Source organism: Trachurus japonicus, chromosome 11, assembly GCF_045865225.1.
Source record: "Trachurus japonicus isolate A0001 chromosome 11, Traja_1.0".
In the NCBI taxonomy this organism is placed as follows: Eukaryota; Metazoa; Chordata; class Actinopteri; order Carangiformes; family Carangidae; genus Trachurus; species Trachurus japonicus.
The window spans coordinates 862,828-885,679 of record NC_140917.1 but is presented as its reverse complement, the minus strand read 5'-3'; the positions used below and the strand labels follow the sequence as shown (position 1 = coordinate 885,679).

Genomic DNA, 22,852 nt, shown 5'->3' with positions numbered 1-22,852 from the left:
AAACAAAACAAGGTCTACAATCCGTTTTCTGTTTTTGTGGATATGTGCCAGTACCAGACAAAATGTTGCTTATGTGGGCAATGTGCTTAAATTACCAATTACTACTGATCCTGAATCTATACATTCCTCCTGGACGATCCAATCAAAAGTTACAACAGTTACTGTAACATATTCATTTGGTAAGGCTGGTGTGGCTTTGGGAACCAGTGACCCCCCCGGAGGCCAATTTATAACCTTTATCACGATTATTATGCATCAATAAATTTCACATCACTATGGATGTGTAAAATCAAATACTGTATAGTCAAAATATAATGACATTACTAATCTCTTAATATAGGACCAGGTATTAATCCACTGGGGGAAGTGTTTGAAATATTTAAGTCATTAATTGTCATCTATATCAAATGTTTAAGTTTATTTAAATAATTTTTTTCACAATACAAATGACACGCTAACATTTAAATTCCTACCAATTCAGTGTTACTTCAGATAAATGGACCAGTATCCGTGTGTTTACCTTTACTTTGGTGCACATCTGCAGATATGGTTCCAACATCATCTTTTTCACAAAGTGACGGTATTTAGGAATCTTTACAATCAATTAATTGTGGCGTTTAATACCACAGTTAATTGTGAAAACAAGTAATCGTGACATCCCTAGTCAGAGCTAAATGTTTTATGTTGTTGTTGTTTTGTTACTATCTCATTTAAGGTTGTCTAGTGTCTCTGTCCTCACATAACTTGTTGTATGTCACTGTACGTCAAATTAACTGTCACTTTGTGGTATGTCATTGCGTTATGTTGGCTTATTGTCTCTCTTATTGTCTCTATGACTTGCTGCTATTGTGCTTTTTATTTTTGTAAATGTTTTTATTGCCTTATTGTGTTTTTATTGAGTGTATGTAAAGTGATGAGCCCTGTCAAAGACAAATTTCTGCTACCCTTGGGGCAGACAATAAATGATCTATCTATCTATCTATCTATCTATCTATCTATCTATCTATCTATCTATCTATCTATCTATCTATCTATCTATCTATCTATCTATCTATCTATCTATCTATCTATCTATCTATCTATCTATCTATTCTTTCTTCTTTTGTGTCACTGTTGTTGTATGTGCTTTTATTGTCTATATTTTAATGTTATACTCCCCCTCTCCCTTGTCCCTTAGGAGGTCTTCACCTCCTCCAGGCCACTGCCCTACTGTAATAAGAATGTATTCTTAGCTATTCTTGCCTGGTAAAATAAAGGTTTACTACTACTACTACATTCACTTCTCATTTGATCCCACTTGGTGGCACTGGAGCTCCATCATTGATACTTCACCGTGAGGATGCAGCTCAGAAACTGGTTCACCAGACTGGGGGATTTACAGGAAACCACGTGGTGGTCTGGTTTCACCATGAAGCTGTTGCCTAACATGGGCTCATGGGGTGCTGTTGCTCTTCCCATTTCTCTTCACTACAACTCTATTTGAAGTAAATGCCATGTCACCCTCCCTGCTGCTGACCTGGTGTAACCTCAGTGGGACAAAGCTGTTTGTGGTGGAGAGAGAAGAGTCCTGTGACTGACGCTCAGCTGCTTCTCCCTGTGAACCAACACTTTCATTTCTCTGTTGTAGAAACTAAAACAAGACACCAAGCCTCTGTAGTTCACACGCTCTGCTACTGTAATACAGAGTAGACCTGTATAGAGTTTATTATCTGGAGGCTCATCACTCTTTACTAAATCAACTCTGTGTCTCTGTGACAGCTCTGTCAGTGGGTTTTCATGTGGCCTCTCCACTCACGTTCCACTGGTTTCCTATGTGCACACATCACAGGAGCTCTGAAAACACTGATGCATAACAAGACAGTCGATAACCACTTCTCAACCCACTGTGGTTTTGTTGTGGGACAGAGGTAGTTTTCAGCACAGTTGGGTTTTATATTTATTTTCTTACTCTGTTTTCACTAGATGTCAGTGAAGAGCAGCGCTGAACGCTGCAGCCTTTAGGCTACCGAGGCGTCTGATAATCCCGGGACTTTCTACCAAACGGCCAGGTTCACCGCTTCCAGGAAATCACATGGTTGCTGATAAAAATGCCGATCACAACCAAACGTGGTGCTGTTGCTCTGTCGTTCAGCTCAGGGCTGTGTGTCTGTTTTCTTTTCTTTTCTTTTCTTTTTTTCTAAAATCAGATGGGATTTCCCTCCACTGATCATGTGAGTGGGGTGGGTTTGGGTTTGATCGAATGCTTTTTTGGGGAAACCACACACTAACGGTTACGTCTTAGTTCAGCGATGAGGGGAAGTGAGGGGATTCACAGAGGATCAGTGCATGGGGCTTTACTTGACTATAAAACAATATAAAGTGACTGGTATGTGGTTTCTATCGCCCCAAATAAAACAATATAATATCACGTGACTTATCAACATCACTTTATCCCTCAAAATCAGATTATTCAGGCTTTTTCACAGCTGTTTGTTTGCCCACTCATATTTCAAGCACCAGTCAAACAGAGTGTAATGAGCTGAGGAGAAGCTACATCGGTGTCGTCTTTGCTGCTTCAAGCTGCATCAGTTCATCTATCACTTTTAGTTTAGAGAGAAGAAGCCACGTGAGTCTGATGTTACAGTGAAGCTGATCGTTTCTGGAACAAGCAGCTTCTATGACGCTACACACACTGACTCTGTGTTATTGTCTCAGTGTAACACCAGGGACAGGAAATACAATATAAAACACACATCAGGCTTTGATTTTTATTTAGTTATTGCTTTGACCTACTTAAGGTGTGTGTCTTTTTATTTTATTGTATTGTATTTATCTAACCTTTATTTACCAGACAGAATCAGAAGAAGTTCTTATTTACAACAATGGCCTGACAAGAGGCACAAGCTTCTTGAAGGGAAGGGGAGGGGAGAGAGGGCTGTGAAAGAAAAAGGATTGGTTAAAGACGGTGGCACAAAGCACAACTATACAGACATGAATCACATCAGGGACAGCACACAAACATGCTGGCTATGTGGACAAACAGCAAGAGAGTGACAGGGACAGAAAGGGTTAACAAACAGCTACAGGCAAAGCAGCAAGACAGGCGGTGGAAGGCAAAGCAGAGAAATGTAACAACACACTCGTACTGCAAAGGGTTTTTAAGGACATTAAATTGAGAGAATATAAAAACAGGGTTAATAGCAACGATTACTTACAACATCACAACACAAAACATAAAGACAGAGTTATTTGCAACAACATATCACAAAAAAGGAGCCTAGTCCAACAGCAGCAGGTATGGGTATCAACATAGAGCTCAGGCAGACTGAGGGAAAGGTTAACGGTAGGAAAACACTCTGTTTTTACTTTACTTGCTTGGGAGCGTGCCTATGTTCCCTCAGCCCTATGTTCCCACTGGACTCTCTCTACCTATCTGGGCTCTCTCTATCTGGCCTGTCTAGCCTCTACCGGGTCTTTTTACTAAACTTAACCAACTCTTTTCTTCATTGCCTAAACCCAACCAATGGTTGTGGGAACATAGGGCCTAATTTTCAGTGACAACAAAAGTTAGAAATGTGGGAACATATGGCTGAGGGAACATAGGAATGACCCCACATGCTTTACTTTAACTGGAGCAGGTGCAGGAGAGGAGAGTTAGGTAGCCTAGGACACCTGATTTGAATCTTGATCTATTAAAGCCTGATAGAAGGAAAAGATATGACATTTGAAAGTGAAGTAGATTTACTGTAAAGGTCTCAAGTCAACAGCCTCATGTGCCACATTAGTTAGTTCATGTTAAAGGCAATCTGTTTCATATCAAACATGGCACATGATGAAAAGCTGAGAAATGTAATCTGAGCCTCCACCTCAGAGAGAGAAAGAGCGCCAGAGACCAGAACATCCTCAGTCACAGGGCGTCGGCGTCGCTTCGTGTTTATCGTTGAGGGTTTGGCTGAGTCAGGCACCGACACCAACACAGAAAGTGAAAGAATCAGAGACGGGACTTTCCAGCTGGGTGGCGGTGATGTGGTGGTGGTGGTGCAATCTGGTGCTGGACTGGTTATGCAAACAGCACAAACACCCATAAACACACACACACACAGACACACAGTGTTGTGTATGTGGGTACATGACGATGACTCTCCTCTGGGTGAACACATTAATAAACCCACAGGTTCAGTTCACCGTCTTCTAGTTGCAGCTTAACACCATGTTGTCTGAGCGCTGTCGGACATTTTGTGCTCTGGTTGGTTTTGCCTAAGATGGCTGCTGCTTTGCATCTCTACGTTCACCCCTCCCTCCTTTGTAATCACCACAAACACTGACGGGAAGCAGCCGATGACGTCTAACAGGTTTATAGACAATGAATAATAATTTATTAATTAGTTCTTCCGGGGGATTTTCACAAGGTTTTAATAACACCAACACTAAACAGATGACAGGATTTTAGGAGTCAGTTATCTTTAAGTTGATGGTAAAAGATCAATATTCATGTAAAGTTGGTGAACATTAACACACACGCAACAATATATTCAGTGTAATCTGAACTAAGGCCATGCAGGCTAAACCTACACAGAGACGTGGACTTGATGTTTTGAGTGTGTAGGTTAAGTCTCTCTGCAGCTCACATTCAGATTCAGATGCAGAGAAAACAAGTTTTTAAAAATCTTGTCGCCATTCGAGTCCACGAGGACGGTGCGACCTTAGCCGCCATTTCGTGGCTGCAGCGTGGAGAGGAGACGACAAAATGGCGACTTGATGGTGAAACTGAGCCTGATGTGTCGATAGAGGGAGTTGGTGTTTTGACAAAGAGCTGCACTTCACTTCACTTCACTTCACTTCACCTTTGGTGTTTGTGTGACACATGTCACCAGGCAACTTTCCAAAAAGTTTCACCGCCAAAAAAAAAACAAAGTGCAGGTTGTCAGGGACTTTCCAGGTGAAGTCAGACAATAAAACTCCACCCTGCTGTGTTTTAATGCAGCACAACAAAATGCAGCCTGGCGGCTTCAAACCAGAAATAGAAGAGACACGACACGCAGCGATGTGTGATCTGAAAAACCAAAAACCAGTTTGACATATTTGTAATGAATGCTCTCAGTAATTTGTGAATCATTTAACCTTAGTTATGTTTTAATGTCACTGGTTTCTCTTCTTTCATCCCACAGGACTCAGAGCTCTGTACTCTGGTTTTTAAACTGTGTTCATGTCGTAGCTTTTAGAAAAGACTTCCCAACCAACTCAAATCGTTTTTTTGGTTGTTTTTACACAACACCACCACACTTGGGTTAAACCTTCTGTCCTGCATGTTTATTCACTTTTTATGTAATTTGAATGTGAGAGAGGACTATTTTACATGAAAAGCAGAAGTAACATATCAAGATAAAGTTTGTCTGACCTGCTGGAGTCAAATGAGGTCATTGACTATGATCCAAAATGTTATGATGCTGCCGATCAATATTTGATTTGGAGCAGACGTATAAAACAAACCTTTGTCCGTCTGATCATAAATGAACTTCAATGATCAACTGAAGGTTTCAGGTCAAACTTTTATTATTCACAATGACTGAACAAACACAAAATAGAAACATTTACATTCAAATTAACTCATGTAGTTTCAACAGTCTTCAAAATAAACAGAACAACTGACCACAGAGTCATGAAGGTGCTTTACATGTAAAAACACAAAAAACTTTTTTCTTTCTTTTTATACAAAAGCCAGAATTTAATATTTACACAAATTCCTGCTACTTATCCCCTGTTTCCACCAGGTCAGACAGTCATATCACTCCTATCAGACAGTATCTATATATCTATATATCTATATATCTATATCAGTCAGTGGTTCCCCTCTCAGCTCAGTTTCCCTCAGTGAAGCGTTTCTCCACCAGTTTGTAGTAACTTCCCTTCAGCTCCATCAGCTGCTGGTGAGTCCCTCGCTCCTCCACTTTGCCCCCGTTCACCACCACGATCTGGTCCGCCCTCTCGATGGTCTTCAGCCTGTGGGCGATGACCAGCAGCGTCTGGTCGGGGCAGCGGGCCAGAGCCTGCTGCACCTGGGGGCAGGATGGAGGAGGAAACGTTTAAAAAATAAAATAAAGAGAGCACTCCAAAATGTTCTTAATAAATCAGCTTCTCTACATCTATGGCAGCCATCAATTCCAGTGTCTATTGAACTCCAACACAAACACCACAACCACAAACACCTGAACCAAATCATATTTAATGAGGAAGAAAGATTATAAATAAATAAATAAATAAATAAAACACTGCTGCCATTAAAAATTGGGATTGTTCCACCAATTTTGATTTCTAAACTCTTCCTAAGTTTAAAAAGTAGTGTTGTGTTGTTTTAAAATGAATATGAACTTGTTTTCTTTGCATTATATGCTAAGGTCTGAAAACACCTGATTTTTTTTGTTATTTTGACCTGTTGCCATTTTCTGCAAGTAAATAAATGCTCTAAATGACAATATTTTTATTTCCAATTTGGGAGAAATGTTGTCAATGGGTTATAGAATGAAACAAAAGTGTTCATTTTACTCAAACACATAGTTATGAATATTAAAACCAGAGGAACTGATCATTTTGAAGTGGTCTCTTCATTTTTTCCAGAGCTGTATATAGCCTACTGTATATAGTGCAATGAGGTGATGTGTTAAATAATACAATAAATGAAATGAGCTGTTACATATATTCCAGAAAAAACACATTTTTACTGTAGTGTGTATGTGGGAGAGTTTAAAGGAGTAAAAATCAAAGTGAATATGATTCATTCTTCTGTGAACATGTACAACTTTATCAACAAACTAAATCAGATTAGACAATAAAACCAGATTAGATCCCATTTCTTCTTGTTTGTCATGACTCAGTCTCTGTTTGAACTGAGCACTGAAAGGTTTTTACTCTAAATGTCTCACAGACTTCATTCGCCTCATGCAACAGGTTCTGTAGTGAAACTATGAGCTACATGAAGCTGTGTCCTACTTTATCAGTGTTGACATGTAAATAGTTTCAAACTGGGTGTTCACATAAACACATGAGTCATTATTTGTATTTTTCTTGTGATGTCTGTCAGTCGTATCTTGTTTATCCAACCTGCAGACAATCATTCAGGGCTTAATTTGCACAATACTCAGGTTTTCACTATTTCCCTTGGTGTATAAATGACCTGTATGAAACACAGATACATGATTGGACACCAGTCATAGATAGAAGTTGTGATGAACTGTGCTCTACCTTGTTTTCACTCTCCGTGTCCAGAGAGCTGGTTATCTCGTCCAGAATGAGGACGCTGGGTCGTCTGACCAGAGCGCGAGCGATGGCGATCCGCTGCTTCTCACTCTTAGACAACTGACCACCTCCCTCACCCACCTCTGAGAAAGGGATGATATAACAACAATCAGATCAGACCTTTAACATTAAAGGTTTTTAATAAAATGAGAGAAACAAACCAGTGCAAAAGAGGAACAGTCAGCACAGAGCCCTCAATGAATACATGTGCTTTATTATAGCCTAGAAATCTATATATTTGCTCCGTAGGTGGGTCTAGAAACGAGCCATAGGAACTTTTTGAGTCTCGAACATCGATTGTGTTGACCAATCACAGCGCTCTATCTGTTTAGAGAGTCGTTGGGCGGCTTAACGCCATGACGACATACTTGCGAGGAATCGTTTGAATCGGCGTTGGCATCAACTTTAAAAGAATTAAACTTGAGTTGAGCCAGAAACTGCACTGAAGACATTCATTTGAAGAAGGATGTAAAGTTTAATCTACCGACGTCATCCTGCTCTTTGCTCTGATTGGTCGTAGCGCTACCCTATTGGTGCAGAGGCAGTTTGAAAGACAGCCTTCATCCCGCCCCCTGGACTGAGCCGAGGTCTACCGCTCGTTGCCAGACTAGACATGTTAGTGATATAGTCTGGTGCGTCAGGCTATAGGTTTATTATGCATTATGATTAAAACAGTGTTTGAATAAAAAGATGTTTCACACACTCAGGTGTGTGGCAGCAGTTGGAACATTTACCTGTATCGTAGCCTTTCTCCAGCTGCCTGATGAAGTCGTGGGCGTTGGCATTGCGTGCAGCTTCCTGGATCTCCTCCATTGAGCAGTCAGCGAGCCCGTAGGCGATGTTATCTCTGACTGAGCCGGAGAAGAGAACAGGGTCCTGGCTCACCACCGCGATCTGTCAAACACACGTTCATCAGCTTCAATTAATAAATAACCCATGTTACTAAAGTAAAAATCATTAAGATATATCATTAAAACCTGATAATACATGTATCTGTCAGACTTTTACTATGTTTTCTCAGTATTCTGAGCTTAAAAATGATTTTTATTCTATTTTGTTGTAGCACCTGAAAAACAAAAAATGCCATTTCTGTTTATTTTTGATGGTCAAAAATGATGGTTTTGATGAAGTCTAAACAGAGATCTGGGAGGAAATACTGTGACTGTTTAAGACTCTCTGCTTCTCTCAAAATAGGTTTCTTCTCAAACTGTTTAATGTTCAAGTTGCATTTTAAAATATAAACTGATTAACACCCATTCTTCAGAGCAGAAGCTCCATCTCCATCAGAAAGAGCAGCAGTAACTGACCTTCTTGTGGAGGTAACGGTGGTCGTAGGATTTCAGTGGTTTGTTGTCCAATAGGATTTCTCCGTCCTGTGGGTCGTAGTATCGCTCCAACAGACTCACACAGGTGCTTTTCCCTTCTCCAGACGGACCCACCAGCGCCGTCATCTGACCCGGCTTCAGCTCCAAAGAGAAATCCTGAAGCAGGGAGATCAACGATAGTACAACTGAAGAATCAACATACATTTATGGTAACTTTAAATACTTAAGCTTGTGATTTCCTCCCTCCATGAACAGTCTGAGACCAAAGAACCTGTCCACCTCTCTCCTACCTGTCTCTCAGATCTCACCTGCAGCACAGTTTTGTTGTTTGAAGGATAGGAGAAGTTGAGACTGTTGAAGTTGACGCGTCCCATCAGCTGATCAGGTTTGAGTTTTCCATCTGTGCTGACTTGAGGTTTTCTGTCCAGGTACTCAAACACTTTCCCAGCAGCTCCCACCGAGTTCAGCATGTCTCCAAAGATGTAGGTCAGAGTCTGGAGGACAGGCACAGGACAGGGATAATGTAGTCATCACTTAATTAAGACTATACATTTAAAGATTGTTTAAAGAGTTAATAAAAAATTAAAATCCTAATGTTAGCATTAAGAGTTAAGCATTAGACTTTTTATTATGTCAAACCAAGAGCGGTCTCCAATGGCAGAAAGACATCATTCAAAGGAAACATGCTAACCAGTTAGCTTTAGCTGCTCTAAATGCTTAAGTTTAGCATAGAGAATCCTGGCTGCACAGCACTGAGGAACTAGCAGTAAATGCAAATAGCTGAGAATTTGGGCAACACCGGTAAACAGCTACATGCTAATGTTAGCTATGTAGCAAATAGCAAAATTTTCTAAAAGATAATTTCTTGATTTATAATTTTTTACATTTTTTGCCAGTGCGCTGACTTTTCTCTTGCTAGATAGCCTATAAAATGTGTCAGATAAAAAACTAAACTATTTGTTTGATAACTTGAAAGCTATGTATTTTCCCTCTCCAGCCCTGACTGACAGCAAGTTAAAGAGCATTATGGGATACCCTGATGTTGTCTCCAAGGTCTGACTGGTAGAGGATGAAGGAAACAAGATTGCCAGTGGTCATCTGTCCGCTCTGGATGAACAACCTGCCGTAGTACAACATGAAGACCTGCATGGCCAACCCTGTCAACTACACACACATGCAGGAATATTGTTAAAGGAGGTAACATACAATGACAGACCTGATAAAATACAGTATTATAAACTTCTTACCCTCCGTGCGAGCAGATAAACAGCTGAGACGATGTCCCGTCGAATCTTGAGGCCATGTATGGCCATCAAACGGTTGTCATAGCGACAAGCCTCATGTTTTTCTCTGTTAAAGCTCCGTACCACACGAATACCAGATATGACCTCACTCGCTGCCTCGTTTGACAAAGCCATCGAGTCCTGCATTGCCAGGGACAATCGCTGAGGGGGGAATAACAAACATGTTGTTTACGTCAGTGATTTTTTAAAACATTTTATGCATGCATTTAATGGATAGGCTAGTAGGCCTACAGTTGAGAGAGACAGGAAATGGGGAGGCAGAGAGAGGGGGAAAGGGCCGGCGAACCGGGGCCGACTGCAGGGCCTGTAGCCTAACCCTAACCCTGTACATATGGGGTTCCCACTCAACCTACTGCGTCACTTGACACCCCATGTCCATGAAATGTAGCTAACTTATGTTGAGTAGATCACCTTAATTCAGGGAAAAACATTCTCTGATTAAATATTGAAAAATGAACAGATGTTACCTGGTAGTGTGCGTCGTAGATGTTCTGAATGAGGCCGGTGATGGGCGTCTCCATCAGTACGAAGAACGTGAGTTTCCACGACAGATTCATCATCAGGGAGATCATACCCACCGTCTTGATGAATGTCCTCAGCAGCACGTTGACGTTCAGACACACTGTTCTTCCCATCAGGTTCGTGTCCCTAGACAACCTGGAGGTGATTTCACCTGCACAGAAAGTTAATGCAGTTTACCTTCTATCCTGTCCTCTTTAATCTGACTGTGTCTTTTACCTTGTCTTGTCCTATATCATTATGTCTAGCTATCGTTCTACCTGTCTTGTCAGCACAAGGACAGGATAAGGCACGATGCCTTATCCTGTCCTTGTGCTGTCCTATAGTGACCAATCATGACTGACTTCCTCTGTGCACTGTAAAACAGCATAGCTTTGTATAAGAGTCTTACCCGTTTTTATGGTCTCAAAGAATCCAATTTCCTGTTTGGTCAAAGCCCCAAACAGTTTGACTTTCATTCTGCATGTGAAGGAACTGATGGCACAAATTAAGAGACCTCCTCTGCAGCCTGCACTCAGAGAGCTGAGGAATCAGAGACAGACAGTTAGAGAGAATACATCAGTGATCAGACATGTTGCTAACTGACTGCAGGGAAACACTGTGGCAACAGTGTAAAGCACTTTGTGCTACATTTTTTATGTATGAAAAGCTCTATAAATAAAGTTTATTATTATTATTATTATTAACATACCTTCCTACAGAATACAGCCCCATGAAGAGCAGTGCAGACAGAAATTCACTCTGCAGGTACTGACCCCCCAGGATGTCAATGACTCTGCCGGTGTAGAACGGGATGAACATCTCACCTGAGAGACACACACAGGTAAACACAGTTAGGCACATACAGAGAGATGAAGATACATCAGACACACATCACATCATCATATAGTCCTTTATGAACCAGGAACAGAATCACAACTCCTCCAGAGTCAGTGTTGATATTCCATCATCACCTCCAGTACTTACAGATAGCAGCCAGAGACAGGAACACCAGCCCTCCGAGCATCAGCGGGTAGTCTGGTCTGTAGAGCCGCAGGACTCTCATAAACAGAACTCTGGCTTTCTGCTTCTTCTCTCTCCCCGCAGCAGCCTGGTCGCTGTCCGGGACTGTGACCTCCCAGAACAGCGCAGCAGCGGCCGACGCGGCGCTGCAGACCACCCAGCAGCGGACCCCCAACATGCGGCCACACCGGCTGTGCTCCTGGTGCAGCAGCCTGGTCCCGGTCTCCAGCACCGCGGGCAGCAGACTGTGCACCGCTACCACACGGAGCAGCAGCGGTGTGAGGTGACCCAGGCTGAGCACACACACCCCGGTCAGAGCAGAGCTCCGCAGAGCCGCGGACACCCAGGGACCGCTGATGTGTCCAAACACACCGCGCGTCACCGCCAGGCCACACGCGTAAAACAGGGACAGGTCGACACAAAGAGCCAGAGTCAGAGCTGCGACTCTGGTCAAGAGTTTGTTTTCTGCCATTTCCCAGCAGCAGTCGTCCTGGTCTGACCCGCTCCTCTGAGACAGCGCAGGTTTAGTTCACACACTTTCACTTTCATTATCTGGCAACAGCAGGGGCTTCCCTGAAACACACACTAGCTACAGATACACACCAGACACAGCTCACTGTGTTTAGACACTGAGGTCACACTGGGGAACTGTTTATAATTATGAGAACAACTATCACCACCATCATCATCATCCTTTTCCTTCCTTCCCCTAAATATAATAATTAGCTTATCATGGATGAAAACTTCATCCCACTGTAAAGTGTATCTACATGTCTGTAGATTGATGGTTTATTGTCATTGTTTATTGACAAGAAAACACTGAAAACACTGAAAACACACGTATTTTTACTCTGCAACAGGGGACCAACCAGTCCACTTTATATTGTCTATAAATCCTATGGTTAAAATAAAACTACTGTCAAGTGCAGGAAATTGGTGAAATGACCCTTAAGTTGTGAAACAGCTTTGACTTTCACTTTTTGATGACATGTTTGTTGTCAGAGTGAATCTTCCAGCACTCTTTTAAGAAAGCCTATCCCTGATGTCCTGGTCTTTTAGAATGTCCTCATGCTTTTTTTTTTTTTTTTTGCTAATTTAGTTTTATTTATTTTCTATATTTTATTTCTATTTTATTTTTATTTTCTATGTTTTCTAATCTTTATTGTAAGCGCTTTGAGACTTGTTCTTCAGGTGAAAATGCGCTCTATAAAAACAATTTATTATTATTATTACTCTCGCAGGGGCCAAGATCGTGTTCTATACCAGTTTCTCTTAGTGAGTCTTTGTGAAGAGGTTCTGCAGGTTCAGGTACTCAAACAAGATTCAGTTAGTTTTATACACTCTGACCTTCAGGTCAATTAAAACAAATATTTTTTGTGCTGCTGTAACCAGGGCTGTTGCTAGGAATTCTGGGCCACCTGAAATAGCCTAATACTAAAGTGGCCCCCTGTCCCCTGACTTTTCCACTTTTTTTCTTGGACTACACATGTATTATCATTTTACTTTGTTTTTGATGCGAATGCAGCATTACTAGTATTAGTATTAGTATTAGTATTATTAGTCAGTGATTATTAGAATAGGCCTACTGGGGGGTTTTGTGGGCTCTACTGGGCACCGGGCCTCTAGAATGATCATCACCTTTCTCCCCTATACAACGGCCCTGGCTGTAACAACACAGCATGTTGATAAACTGATGAAACAAAAACTCCAAATGACCAAATGAGCAGCAGTGTGGATACTATGTGTAAGTAAAATAAAAGCTCCATGAACAGAAGTAAGAGAGTTTTATTCCTTTTATTAAAATCATTAGTAAAAGTTTTCAGTTTATAAACTGAGTTAGCAGGTGAGTGAGTCAAATAATGAGCCCTGGATACTGTGAGGAAAACAAGTCTTCTTCATGACAGTGGCTTTACACTACAGATGAAGATGCTAGATATTGATCACTGATCAAAGAAGGTAGGTAGGTGATTTCCCAGAATAACTTTCTCCTCTGTGCTGTGCTGGTCGATGGTGACCAGGTAGGCCACGCCGCCGCTAGAGCCGTCACGGTTCATGGCCAGAGACAGAGCTGCACGAGGGAGGAGAGGAGAGAGGAGAAGATTCAGTCTGACTCTTCAGTTTTATGAGACAAAATGAAAACAGAATAACTGATTCAGAGACAGGACAAGGAATCATTTTCACCATCCAACAATCTGTGATAAACCAAGAACAACTTACTGTTGACCACAAACTGTTGACACTCCTCTCTGCTCATGTTCCTGCGATACTCAGCATCAACAAACCCGTAAACATAGGAGCTGCCAGAGCCGCCCACTGCAAAAGGCTGTCTGGTCAGCAGGCCGTTCAGCGTCGCAAACACCTGCAGAGGAACACAGGGAATAAGACTCAGTGTGATTTAACCATGCACAGACATTTATAACATGAAGCGTCTTGGCTTGATTAGACCTTTTATAACATGACCTAAAGGCCAAACTGAGCAGAAGCTGCAGAACCAGTCATCTCCATGTTTCTCCATGTGTTTCCTGACCTGTCCTCCATCTCTCCGGTCCCAGCCGGCCACGATGAGATGAGCCGACAGCTCCTCTTTGTACTTGTATGAGATGTTCTTCACCAGAGTGGCAGCAGAACGAACCTGAGGGTCCTCACCGATCTCCATACTGACAGACGGAGACATCACACAGCAGAATATCTTTTAAAAACTGAAACTGAACTGTGTTTTTGGACACTTTTAAAGGCTGATACATCTATCCATCCATTGTTGACTGCTTATCTGTGCAAGGTCGGAGGTCAGACATAGGGACAGGTCACTGATCTACTGCAGGACCGACATAGAGATGAACAACCTCACACAATCACAGTAACACCTGAGGGCAATTTAGAGTGAGAGCTCACAAAGGGACGACATGCAAACTCCACCCAGAGCCATAGTGCTGACCACCACACCACTGTGCCCCTCCAGGGCTGATATGATACTCATGAATTTAAATTAAATTATAATGGGTCGGGTCCGGGCTATTTTTTTGGCAAATTTAGGCAAATTCTGAGCAACAAACAGGAGAATAGGAAGACAAGACAGTTGACATCATAATTTTCATTTTCACTTTGCAACAGTAGAGGATTGAACACACAACCTCTGGAACCAAAGACCTTTGCCTATTTCACTGAGCTAATTGGCAAGTGGCAGTGCTACAGTGGCTTCACAAATTGAGTAAGACATTCACTGTTGTGCAGGCAGATTTGAAACTAATTAGCCAGTAACTTTGTTATTGGAAGTCCATCTACTGTTTATATCACTTATCCATAAGGGTCATGGGGGGCTGGAGCACGCAGACACAGAGAGGACATGCAAACACCACACAGAAAGGCCTCAGTCCGGCTGAACCTTCCTGATGTGCTAACCACTGCACCACTGTGCCAACCTAGAATAAATGTTAAAGATGAAAACATAATAATATGAAAATATACCACGAGTCTGCGGCCACTGTACCTGTGGACGTCCAGCTGGTAGTTGACCATCTCTGCGATGGTCTGAGCGTCTGCAGCTGATCCAGACAGAGCACAGTAGATCTTCTCATGGAGAGGAGACAGTTTGTTCATCACTCTGTTCACCACTGATGCTCTGGATGGAGGGATGGAGGGATGGAGGGATGAGGAGAGGAGGTGTGACTGACAGGTCGTCAAGTATTAAAATAAAAGCTCTGACTGGTGTAACGTGGAAACACACATGATAGGTCTATAAAAACAGTAGGTTACATATACTTCTGTCCTACAGGTCCATCAGTGTCTATCAGCACCAACTCACCCCGCTGACACCCGGGAGTCAGAGCCCAGTACGACTCCTCCATTAAACTCTACGGCGATAATAGTGGTCTGAGGAGGAGAAGACACAGAGTCAAGACTTGTTCCGCAGCGGCTCACACATTATCATATCACCATGCAGAACCATGGACTCTCTGAGACACAGTAAACCTCGTAGACTGCTACTCACCCCGGTTTTCACCTCCTCAGACAACCACTGCGGCTCCGCTTCTCCCAGCATGTTGACGCACCGACACCGACTGACTGGTCTGATCTCTGTCTGGAAAAAACACGGTTGATGTCGTTTCTTTGAGCTCGGAAACTTTCTTTAATGGTGGCCTACACAGCTGCTGTTTCTGCTGAATCTATTCTACATCCAACATGAGAAAGACTCCATTTTGTCCGAGTTGAGATCGAAATCGAAAGTTAAATGTTCCCTCCTCTGCAGTGAGCCACACACACACAGGCGCGCGCGCGCGCACACACACACACACACACACACACGCACACACACAAACAGTATGAGGAGAGTGCATCAGGCTTATAAATGCCTCACTCAATAATTGTATGTAAAATAATGAAATGATAATAAATACATTATAGCATTTGAATTAGGAAAAACTATGACATTTAAAATATATATATATTTTGGAACACAAACCAAAAATAAAGAAGCACAGATAAATCTTTAGAAAACATTTTGCTTTATTTCATATTTCCTTGTGTTAAAAACACATGGGACGTGGACATAAGAACCTGACTTTATAGTGGGAATGATTTCAGAGGTGATAGTGGAAAACACAGACTCATGTAATCACAGGTTTTACATGTGCAGGAACAAACTGCAGCTTCACTCCTCTGACTTGTTCTTCAGGTGAGTTCATGTGTTTGTACATTAGTAATAAAGTTGTTCCTTAATGAACCCACATAATGAACAGTTGCATCACATCCAGGTGACTCTGTCACTCGTCGTGGAACCTGGGCAGCTTGTCTCCAGGGACAACCACATGCTCCGCCCCCGTTGCCGTGATCACCACCAGGTGAGCCACGCCCCCGCTGACGTTGTCTCTGCCCATCGCCAGCGCCAGAGCTGCAGAACAGGAAGAGAGGGATGAGGTGAAGGGAGGGGCGGAGGAAGAGAGACAGGAACAACAGGCCAGAGATATAATAGGCTGCTATAGCTGAGGAAGCACCAACACACAGTTAGTGACTTTTACAACAACTGAACCATCAACAAACATATCACCAGGGGTGGAAAGAGTACCAAAAAAATCTACTCAAGTAAAAGTACAGTTACCTTGATGAAATTTTACTCAAGTAAAAGTAAAAGTACTGGTGTAAAAATCTACTCAAGTAAAAGTAAAAAGTAGTTCATTTAAAATTTACTCAGAGTAAAAGTTACTTAGTTACTTTTTTTTTGGGGGGGGGGGGGGGCTATGATGGCCAGAGATTGGCCTAACATTCTCCGTGCATGTCTCTGTGTTCCAAACTTGTCCCTTCTCCATCGATACACTGGTCTCCATCATCTTTAGCTCCTGTGGCTCCAACTTGATTCTGACCTTCTGACACTGCAGTTGTCCAGAGCCAATCAGATGGACAGTTACAGTTACTGGCACTAAGGTTGTCACGACCATGATCATGATACTAAAATTTTCAACTCAATATCGATATTAAGGAAAATATTCGATACTCAATACCATTTTCAATACGGATAAAAAAAGAAAAGAAAAATCTCTCTCTCCCTCTTTCACTCACACACACCTGTTTTTTTTTTTACTGTCTTTCCTGTCTGCTCTCAAGGAGGAGGGGGGGGGGGGTTACTGTAGGTTCTCTCTCTCTCTCTCTCTCTCTCTCTCTCTCTCTCACACACACACACACACACACACACACACACTTGCCTCTTTACTGTAACTGCTCTGAAGCATGTCTGTTCCTCTGAGCATGGCCATGGATCTGACTGGGCTCCTACATTTAACTCAACGGACCGCCGGTCCGGCCTTCAGCCCCGGTGTGTCTAGTCATTTAGCCTGCAGGGTCAGCGGTCCCATTACCGAACACAGCCGGACATGTTCATGATTCATTAAAAAAAAAAAAGGAAAAGCAAAAGAGGACGTTTGGTCACCGTAAACGTAGCCAAATAGATGGACATGCCTGATAACGTTGTCTTTAATCATTAACGTCAGCTTTTAACCGCTAGCTGCGGCTAATGGCTAATATTAAGACGACAACATAGCGACGAGCCCTGTTATGCACAAACTCACGTAACAGGGAGGGGAGGAGAGGTGTGTAGGCTACTGTGTGTACCTGCTGCTGCTGTGTGCGTCTGTTAAGGGACACAGAGAGAGAGAGAGAGAGAGAGAGAGGCGGTAGCGGCGTAGCTACTTTTGACAACCCACACAGACGCAGTGCAAGTTCATATATATTTTTTTACTTTGTAACTTAAGCTATTTAAAATGTAACTAAGTAAATTTCTTCCAACAATATGCACTCAAGTAAAAGTAAAAGTACTGATTTTAAAAATTACTCAAAAAAGTACAAGTACACAAAAAAGCTACTTAATTACAGTAACTTGAGTAAATGTAACTTGTTACTTTCCACCCCTGCATATCACTGTGTTTAAAACTGGTTTCCTGTAACACTCTGTGTCTTTCAGAGAGAGAAATACTGAGTATAGAGATACTGAACATAAACATCCTCTGATTGAACTCTGTCCACTGGACCTGAACATCCTGACTGAACAAAGATAAATATAAAGAGTAAAATAATGTGTCATTAGGCTACCATTAGTGGCGAACTGCAGGCATTCGTCTCTGCTCATGTTGGGTTTGTATTTGGCGTCGACGTAGCCGTAGATGTAGGTGCTGCCTGAGCCACCGATGGTGACAGGCTGACTGACCAACATCCCTCCCAGAGACACCACGTACACCTGGAGGAGGAGGGAGGACATTAGAGCTGCAGCTACACAGTCAGGTTGACTTAAGTTAAGATTCCTTTATTTGTTCCACAGTGGGGAAATTTACATTTGTGCAGCAGCAGCAGCAGCAAATAGCAACAGGATAAAAGAGAAAGAAAACAGAGTGAAACAAGAGGAATATAAACATCACAAAACAATAATTTATAGAAAAAAAATGATTTAAAAAAAGTGCAGTAGCCTATGTGCAATAGTCCAAGTTTGGGGGGGGGGGTTAGAGAGAGCAGTGCCTGTTGTGCAGTCTCACAGCTGCAGGGAGGAAGGACCTGCGATACCGCTCCTTCACACACTTGGGGTGAAGGAGTCTATCGCTATGGGAGCTTTCGAGTGAGTAAGACTTATAATGCCTCCTCTGACCAACCTGCGGGCCGTTCTTCTGGTCCCAGCCGGCCGTGATGAAACCGGCCTGCAGCTCATCTTTGTTACTGTAACACAGTTCCTTCAGCACCGACGCTGCTGCTATCACCAGAGGAGGACTCTCCATCTGGACACTAGGGAGGAGGATCAACAGCAGTATGTGTTAGACATGGATATGTCATTTGTATAACATATAAATGCACTGATGCACTGTGTGTGTGTGTGTGTGTGTGTGTGTGTGTGTGTGTGTAGCACCTGTGTAAGGACAGCTGGAACTTAGCAGCCTTGGTGACGGCCTGAGCGTCTGCTAGAGAACCAGCGATGCAGCAGAAGATCCGGTCATGGACCTGAATCACCTTGTTGATGGTTTTAGACGACACATAGTCCCTGAAGAGAGGTAGAGAGTTAACACGAATACACACACCAGCACCACAAATTACCCTCAACAACATAACAATAAAGTTTCAATACAGCTGCAGTAGGAAGAAGCTTGGAAAGGTTTAAAGTTGAACATGCAGTAAGTGTTAAATCAGATTACTTGATACACACAATGTGAAAAAAAACACTAAAAGTGGCTGATTTTTAAAGTTTCTAACACTTATGAACCAGCACCTGTCAGGTTGTATTTAATTAGGCTATAAAACCATCTTAATGTGTTGTCACTACATCCTCACCCTCCAATGGAGGCTCTGGAGTCTGAACCAATCACGACCCCCCCATCAAAGATGACGGCCAGGATGGTGGTCTGAGGAGGAGAGAGTTACAGGACAAGAGAAACAACATGATAAACACAGCCTACTCATCCCTGTTCATTCATGCAGACCGAGCAGCGCTATGAATTCTGGGACTTGGAGTTCTGTTAAGTTTCTCTCTGAAAGTGAAAGTGTAGCCGGTCGTTTTCTTTGTTGAATTATACTGAATAAACTCGGTTAGATATCATACATAGTCTAATACTAAAACCCCTGGATGATCGTGTCGAGGTAACTTCACTGTGTTGTGTCTCAGGCAGCCTGTAGCCTGCCCTACATCATCACCTGTTCGCACTCGAAGTCGATTATCGATCACTTTATGCTTAAACAGACTTTAGTTCTGGATCAGTGGTTAAAGACCGGAGTGGACCGGTCCGGATTCACTCACCCCGGTGCTGACTCCTCGGACTTGTGAGTCCATTTTCGCTCCAGAATCGGAAGAGAGGAAGACGAAGTGACGCTCGAGCAGCAGCGACCAGGACGCGCACCAGGACGCGCACCAGGACGCGCACAGACGCCGCGCGGTGCCAGAACCAGATCCAGATCCAGTATGGCGCTATCAAATGTCTTCGAAACTCCCGCAGCCGGGTTTAATTTCGACAACGCAGCGAGGTATGAGCTTCTGTTAATGACTTCTGATCCTCAGACTGCGTCACTTCAGTTTAAATGGAAATGTAACTGTTGGTAACAATGAGCTTTCATCGGGATCAAAAGTGAAAGTAACTTTTTCTGCTGTTTATCAGTTAAACAATGAAACACTGTGGTGATTACGTGTTATCAGACTATTCAATAACTATTGTATATTGATCAGCTGACCTCCCTCTTCTCTTTATCTCCTCTCTCTACAGAAATGCTGCTTTAGAGGGACTATTTGGCGGAGGGACACAGACTCCTAAACCTCTGAAAACAGGTACAACCATCGCAGGAGTGGTGTTCAAGGTGAGTATGGAGCTGACAAAGATACACACACACACACACACACACACACACACACACACACACACACACACACACACACTGACTTGGATGTTGTAGTGCATGAACTTCAAATGTGATAACTAACATTGTTAGGATTTTTACATGATGCTCCACAGCTGTATGTGCATCCAAGGCCTGTCAGCCTGAAAATGACATAATGAGTTATGCTGCCAAAATATTAATTGCACAAAATAAGCATGGACAAAAAGGACCCTATGAATTTGGTAGTTTCTTCCTTTTAAAATGTTGTTCTTTAATTTGAAGTTAAAAAACGTATGCCGGATCATAGTGTACACATCTTCAAGATTTTTTTTTAAATATAGCCTAAATGCAGTGGATGACTAATTGTGCAAATTGAGTTTAAAATCTCTGTAGCTCCACCACTGACTGGAAGTTGTGAGAACTAATAATCACATGTTCATGTTATTTGACTACAACACTGTGTTGTGTTGTGCAGGATGGAGTGGTGCTGGGAGCCGACACCAGAGCGACGTCCGGTGAAGTTGTGGCCGACAAGATGTGTGCAAAGATCCACTACATAGCTCCAAATATTTAGTAAGTGTAAGAGTGATGGACTCAAACCACAAGAGGATAAGATGAAGCCTCACTCTCTTTCCTACATATCCCAGAATGCCCTACAGTGACGCCAAAACAGTGAGGAAAACTGTTTTATGGCGACTTGAGAAAAATCTTTTGTATCAAGATTATTGAATATGACTAAATAAAGAAGCCCTTGCTCGAGTTTTTATAGTTTTTTAAGAAACTTTTTCCTCTCCTTGCTCCTTGTTTCCCCCCCTCATACCCTTTCTCCCACATATCTGTTCTCTCTCTCTGTCCAGTTGTTGTGGAGCAGGAACAGCAGCAGACACAGAGAAAACCACCGACCTTCTCTCCTCCAACCTCACCATCTTCTCTCTGAACAGTGGGAGGAACCCTCGCGTCGTCATGGCCGTCAACATCCTGCAGGACATGTTGTACAGGTTTGTGTTTCACTGCATACCTGCAGGTGTGGACGAGCTGCATAGATTCAGATTCATGATTTATTGTCTCCGAGGGGAAATTCATTTTCACAATATTAGTTAATCCTGTAAACTCAACCTCTGCTGCACCACTCAGGTATCACGGGCAGATCGGTGCCAGTCTGATCCTGGGAGGAGTGGACTGCAGTGGGAACCACCTGTACACGGTGGGGCCGTATGGCAGCGTGAACCAGGTGCCTTACCTCGCTATGGGTACGTCATGTAACACTCTGTGTTTCTGTGAAGCTCAGGTCTTTATCCTCATGTTTCAAATGTGTCACTTTGTGAATAAAATGGGTTTTAAATAAAGCAGACCAGGGGTTTCTGTTGTGTTCATACAGGATCTGGTGATCTGGCTGCTCTTGGGATTTTAGAGGACGGTTTCAAACCTGATCTGGAGGTAAGATTGTTGTTAGTACAATGATTTAACCTACTGTTGGACTTCTCTAATTGAAAAATTACAGCACAACAGAGCTGATTAATTCTTTACAAAATCTAAATTCATAATTTCCCTGATGTCCCTGAACTCTGTCAGCTGGAGGCAGCCAAGGACCTGGTGCGTGTTGCCATCCACGCCGGCATCATGAACGACCTCGGCTCAGGCAACAACATCGACATCTGTGTCATCACCAGACAGGGAGTGGACTACATCCGACCCTACCAGCACTCAGAGTTCACTGACAGCAGGTACACGTCTTCACTGAGTTCAGTAAATGATCCATATGTGAAGGGAAGAAACTGTTTTTATGTTGAACCACAAATAAGTGCCATTAAGCATCATATAGAACATAAAACATGTGATCTAAACTCTCTAACTCTCTGTGTCTGTAGGAAAATAAAGTATAAGTACCGTCCAGGTACGACAGCGGTCCTGACGGAGAAGGTCGTCCCCCTGAAGCTGGAGGTCGTCCAGGAGACGGTGCAGCAGATGGACACGGCCTGACCCGGGATGCAGACTACAGTCACATCACAATATTATCACTGCATCACTGTTATTACTTAATATTAAAGACAAGTAGTGAAAAACCTCAAACATCAGTCTGATCATCCTGTTTTCTACTCTGCTGCTATGATTCACTGTTGTGAGGAACAGTCTGTATTGTAGCGGTTGCTGCAGCTACAGTGAGCTGTGAGGGTGGAACATGTTTTTACAATATGGAATAAAAAGTGAAAAAAGTGTCTCATTCTGTTTGTTTCTTTTAATTCTTTACTCACCCATCTGGTATTTAATTTACCTGCAGCCTTTAACCCTACAGGTCCTGTGCTGCTTGTTTTTTTCTATATGTATATAAGTGAAATCTGTCAGTATCACTGAGATCTGAATCCTTCCCATAACCTGAGTGCTGCATTTCCGCATGGAGACAGATGATGAGACAAACACAAAGCTTTTCTATTGGTTTATTTGTTTCGAGCCATTTTTCATCTTAACATCACAAAGGTTTTATTCCAACTTTATTTTTGATCGATTAACTTTTAATTAAGAAAACAAACGTGTATTTATGGGGGTAAGTGCACATGTGTTTTGTGTTACTGACCAGTTTTTTGTGTGTCTTTTAAA

At 42.6% G+C, this 22,852-nt stretch overlaps 4 protein-coding genes across 5 annotated transcripts; 1 reads left to right on the top strand and 3 right to left on the bottom strand.

The window, feature by feature from the left end:
* Nucleotides 1-5,509: 5,509 nt before the first annotated feature.
* tap2a (transporter associated with antigen processing, subunit type a) lies at nucleotides 5,510-11,953 on the bottom strand. 2 transcript variants are annotated; one of them, XR_015037020.1, is made up of 12 exons: nucleotides 11,387-11,953; nucleotides 11,112-11,226; nucleotides 10,812-10,942; nucleotides 10,369-10,574; nucleotides 9,845-10,042; nucleotides 9,633-9,761; nucleotides 8,906-9,091; nucleotides 8,580-8,753; nucleotides 8,007-8,166; nucleotides 7,219-7,355; nucleotides 5,758-6,035; nucleotides 5,597-5,723 (listed from the first exon to the last, which is right to left on the bottom strand). XR_015037020.1 is itself a non-coding variant. In XM_085790613.1 (11 exons), exons 1-11 carry the CDS (start codon nucleotides 11,892-11,894, stop codon nucleotides 5,838-5,840), a joined length of 2,142 nt encoding a protein of 713 aa, XP_085646739.1. In that variant the 5' UTR covers nucleotides 11,895-11,953; the 3' UTR covers nucleotides 5,510-5,837. The 2 variants fall into 2 exon arrangements, 1 of the variants encoding a protein (XP_085646739.1); XM_085790613.1 differs by having other exon boundaries at nucleotides 5,510-6,035.
* A 1,245-nt stretch (nucleotides 11,954-13,198) lies between these two features.
* Nucleotides 13,199-15,641, bottom strand: psmb9a (proteasome 20S subunit beta 9a). Its single transcript, XM_085790282.1, has 6 exons — nucleotides 15,411-15,641; nucleotides 15,225-15,292; nucleotides 14,910-15,041; nucleotides 13,950-14,079; nucleotides 13,640-13,781; nucleotides 13,199-13,490 (listed from the first exon to the last, which is right to left on the bottom strand). Exons 1-6 carry the CDS (start codon nucleotides 15,459-15,461, stop codon nucleotides 13,363-13,365), a joined length of 651 nt encoding a protein of 216 aa, XP_085646408.1. The 5' UTR covers nucleotides 15,462-15,641; the 3' UTR covers nucleotides 13,199-13,362.
* A 400-nt stretch (nucleotides 15,642-16,041) lies between these two features.
* On the bottom strand, nucleotides 16,042-19,792 carry psmb12 (proteasome 20S subunit beta 12). Its single transcript, XM_085790612.1, has 6 exons — nucleotides 19,686-19,792; nucleotides 19,223-19,293; nucleotides 18,804-18,935; nucleotides 18,553-18,682; nucleotides 18,002-18,146; nucleotides 16,042-16,310 (listed from the first exon to the last, which is right to left on the bottom strand). Exons 1-6 carry the CDS (start codon nucleotides 19,716-19,718, stop codon nucleotides 16,183-16,185), a joined length of 639 nt encoding a protein of 212 aa, XP_085646738.1. The 5' UTR covers nucleotides 19,719-19,792; the 3' UTR covers nucleotides 16,042-16,182.
* A 48-nt stretch (nucleotides 19,793-19,840) lies between these two features.
* Nucleotides 19,841-22,462, top strand: LOC146977844 (proteasome subunit beta type-7-like). The gene is made up of 8 exons (XM_085790608.1): nucleotides 19,841-19,909; nucleotides 20,146-20,236; nucleotides 20,733-20,830; nucleotides 21,115-21,255; nucleotides 21,392-21,507; nucleotides 21,636-21,694; nucleotides 21,830-21,981; nucleotides 22,126-22,462. Exons 1-8 carry the CDS (start codon nucleotides 19,848-19,850, stop codon nucleotides 22,235-22,237), a joined length of 831 nt encoding a protein of 276 aa, XP_085646734.1. The 5' UTR covers nucleotides 19,841-19,847; the 3' UTR covers nucleotides 22,238-22,462.
* Nucleotides 22,463-22,852: the final 390 nt, after the last annotated feature.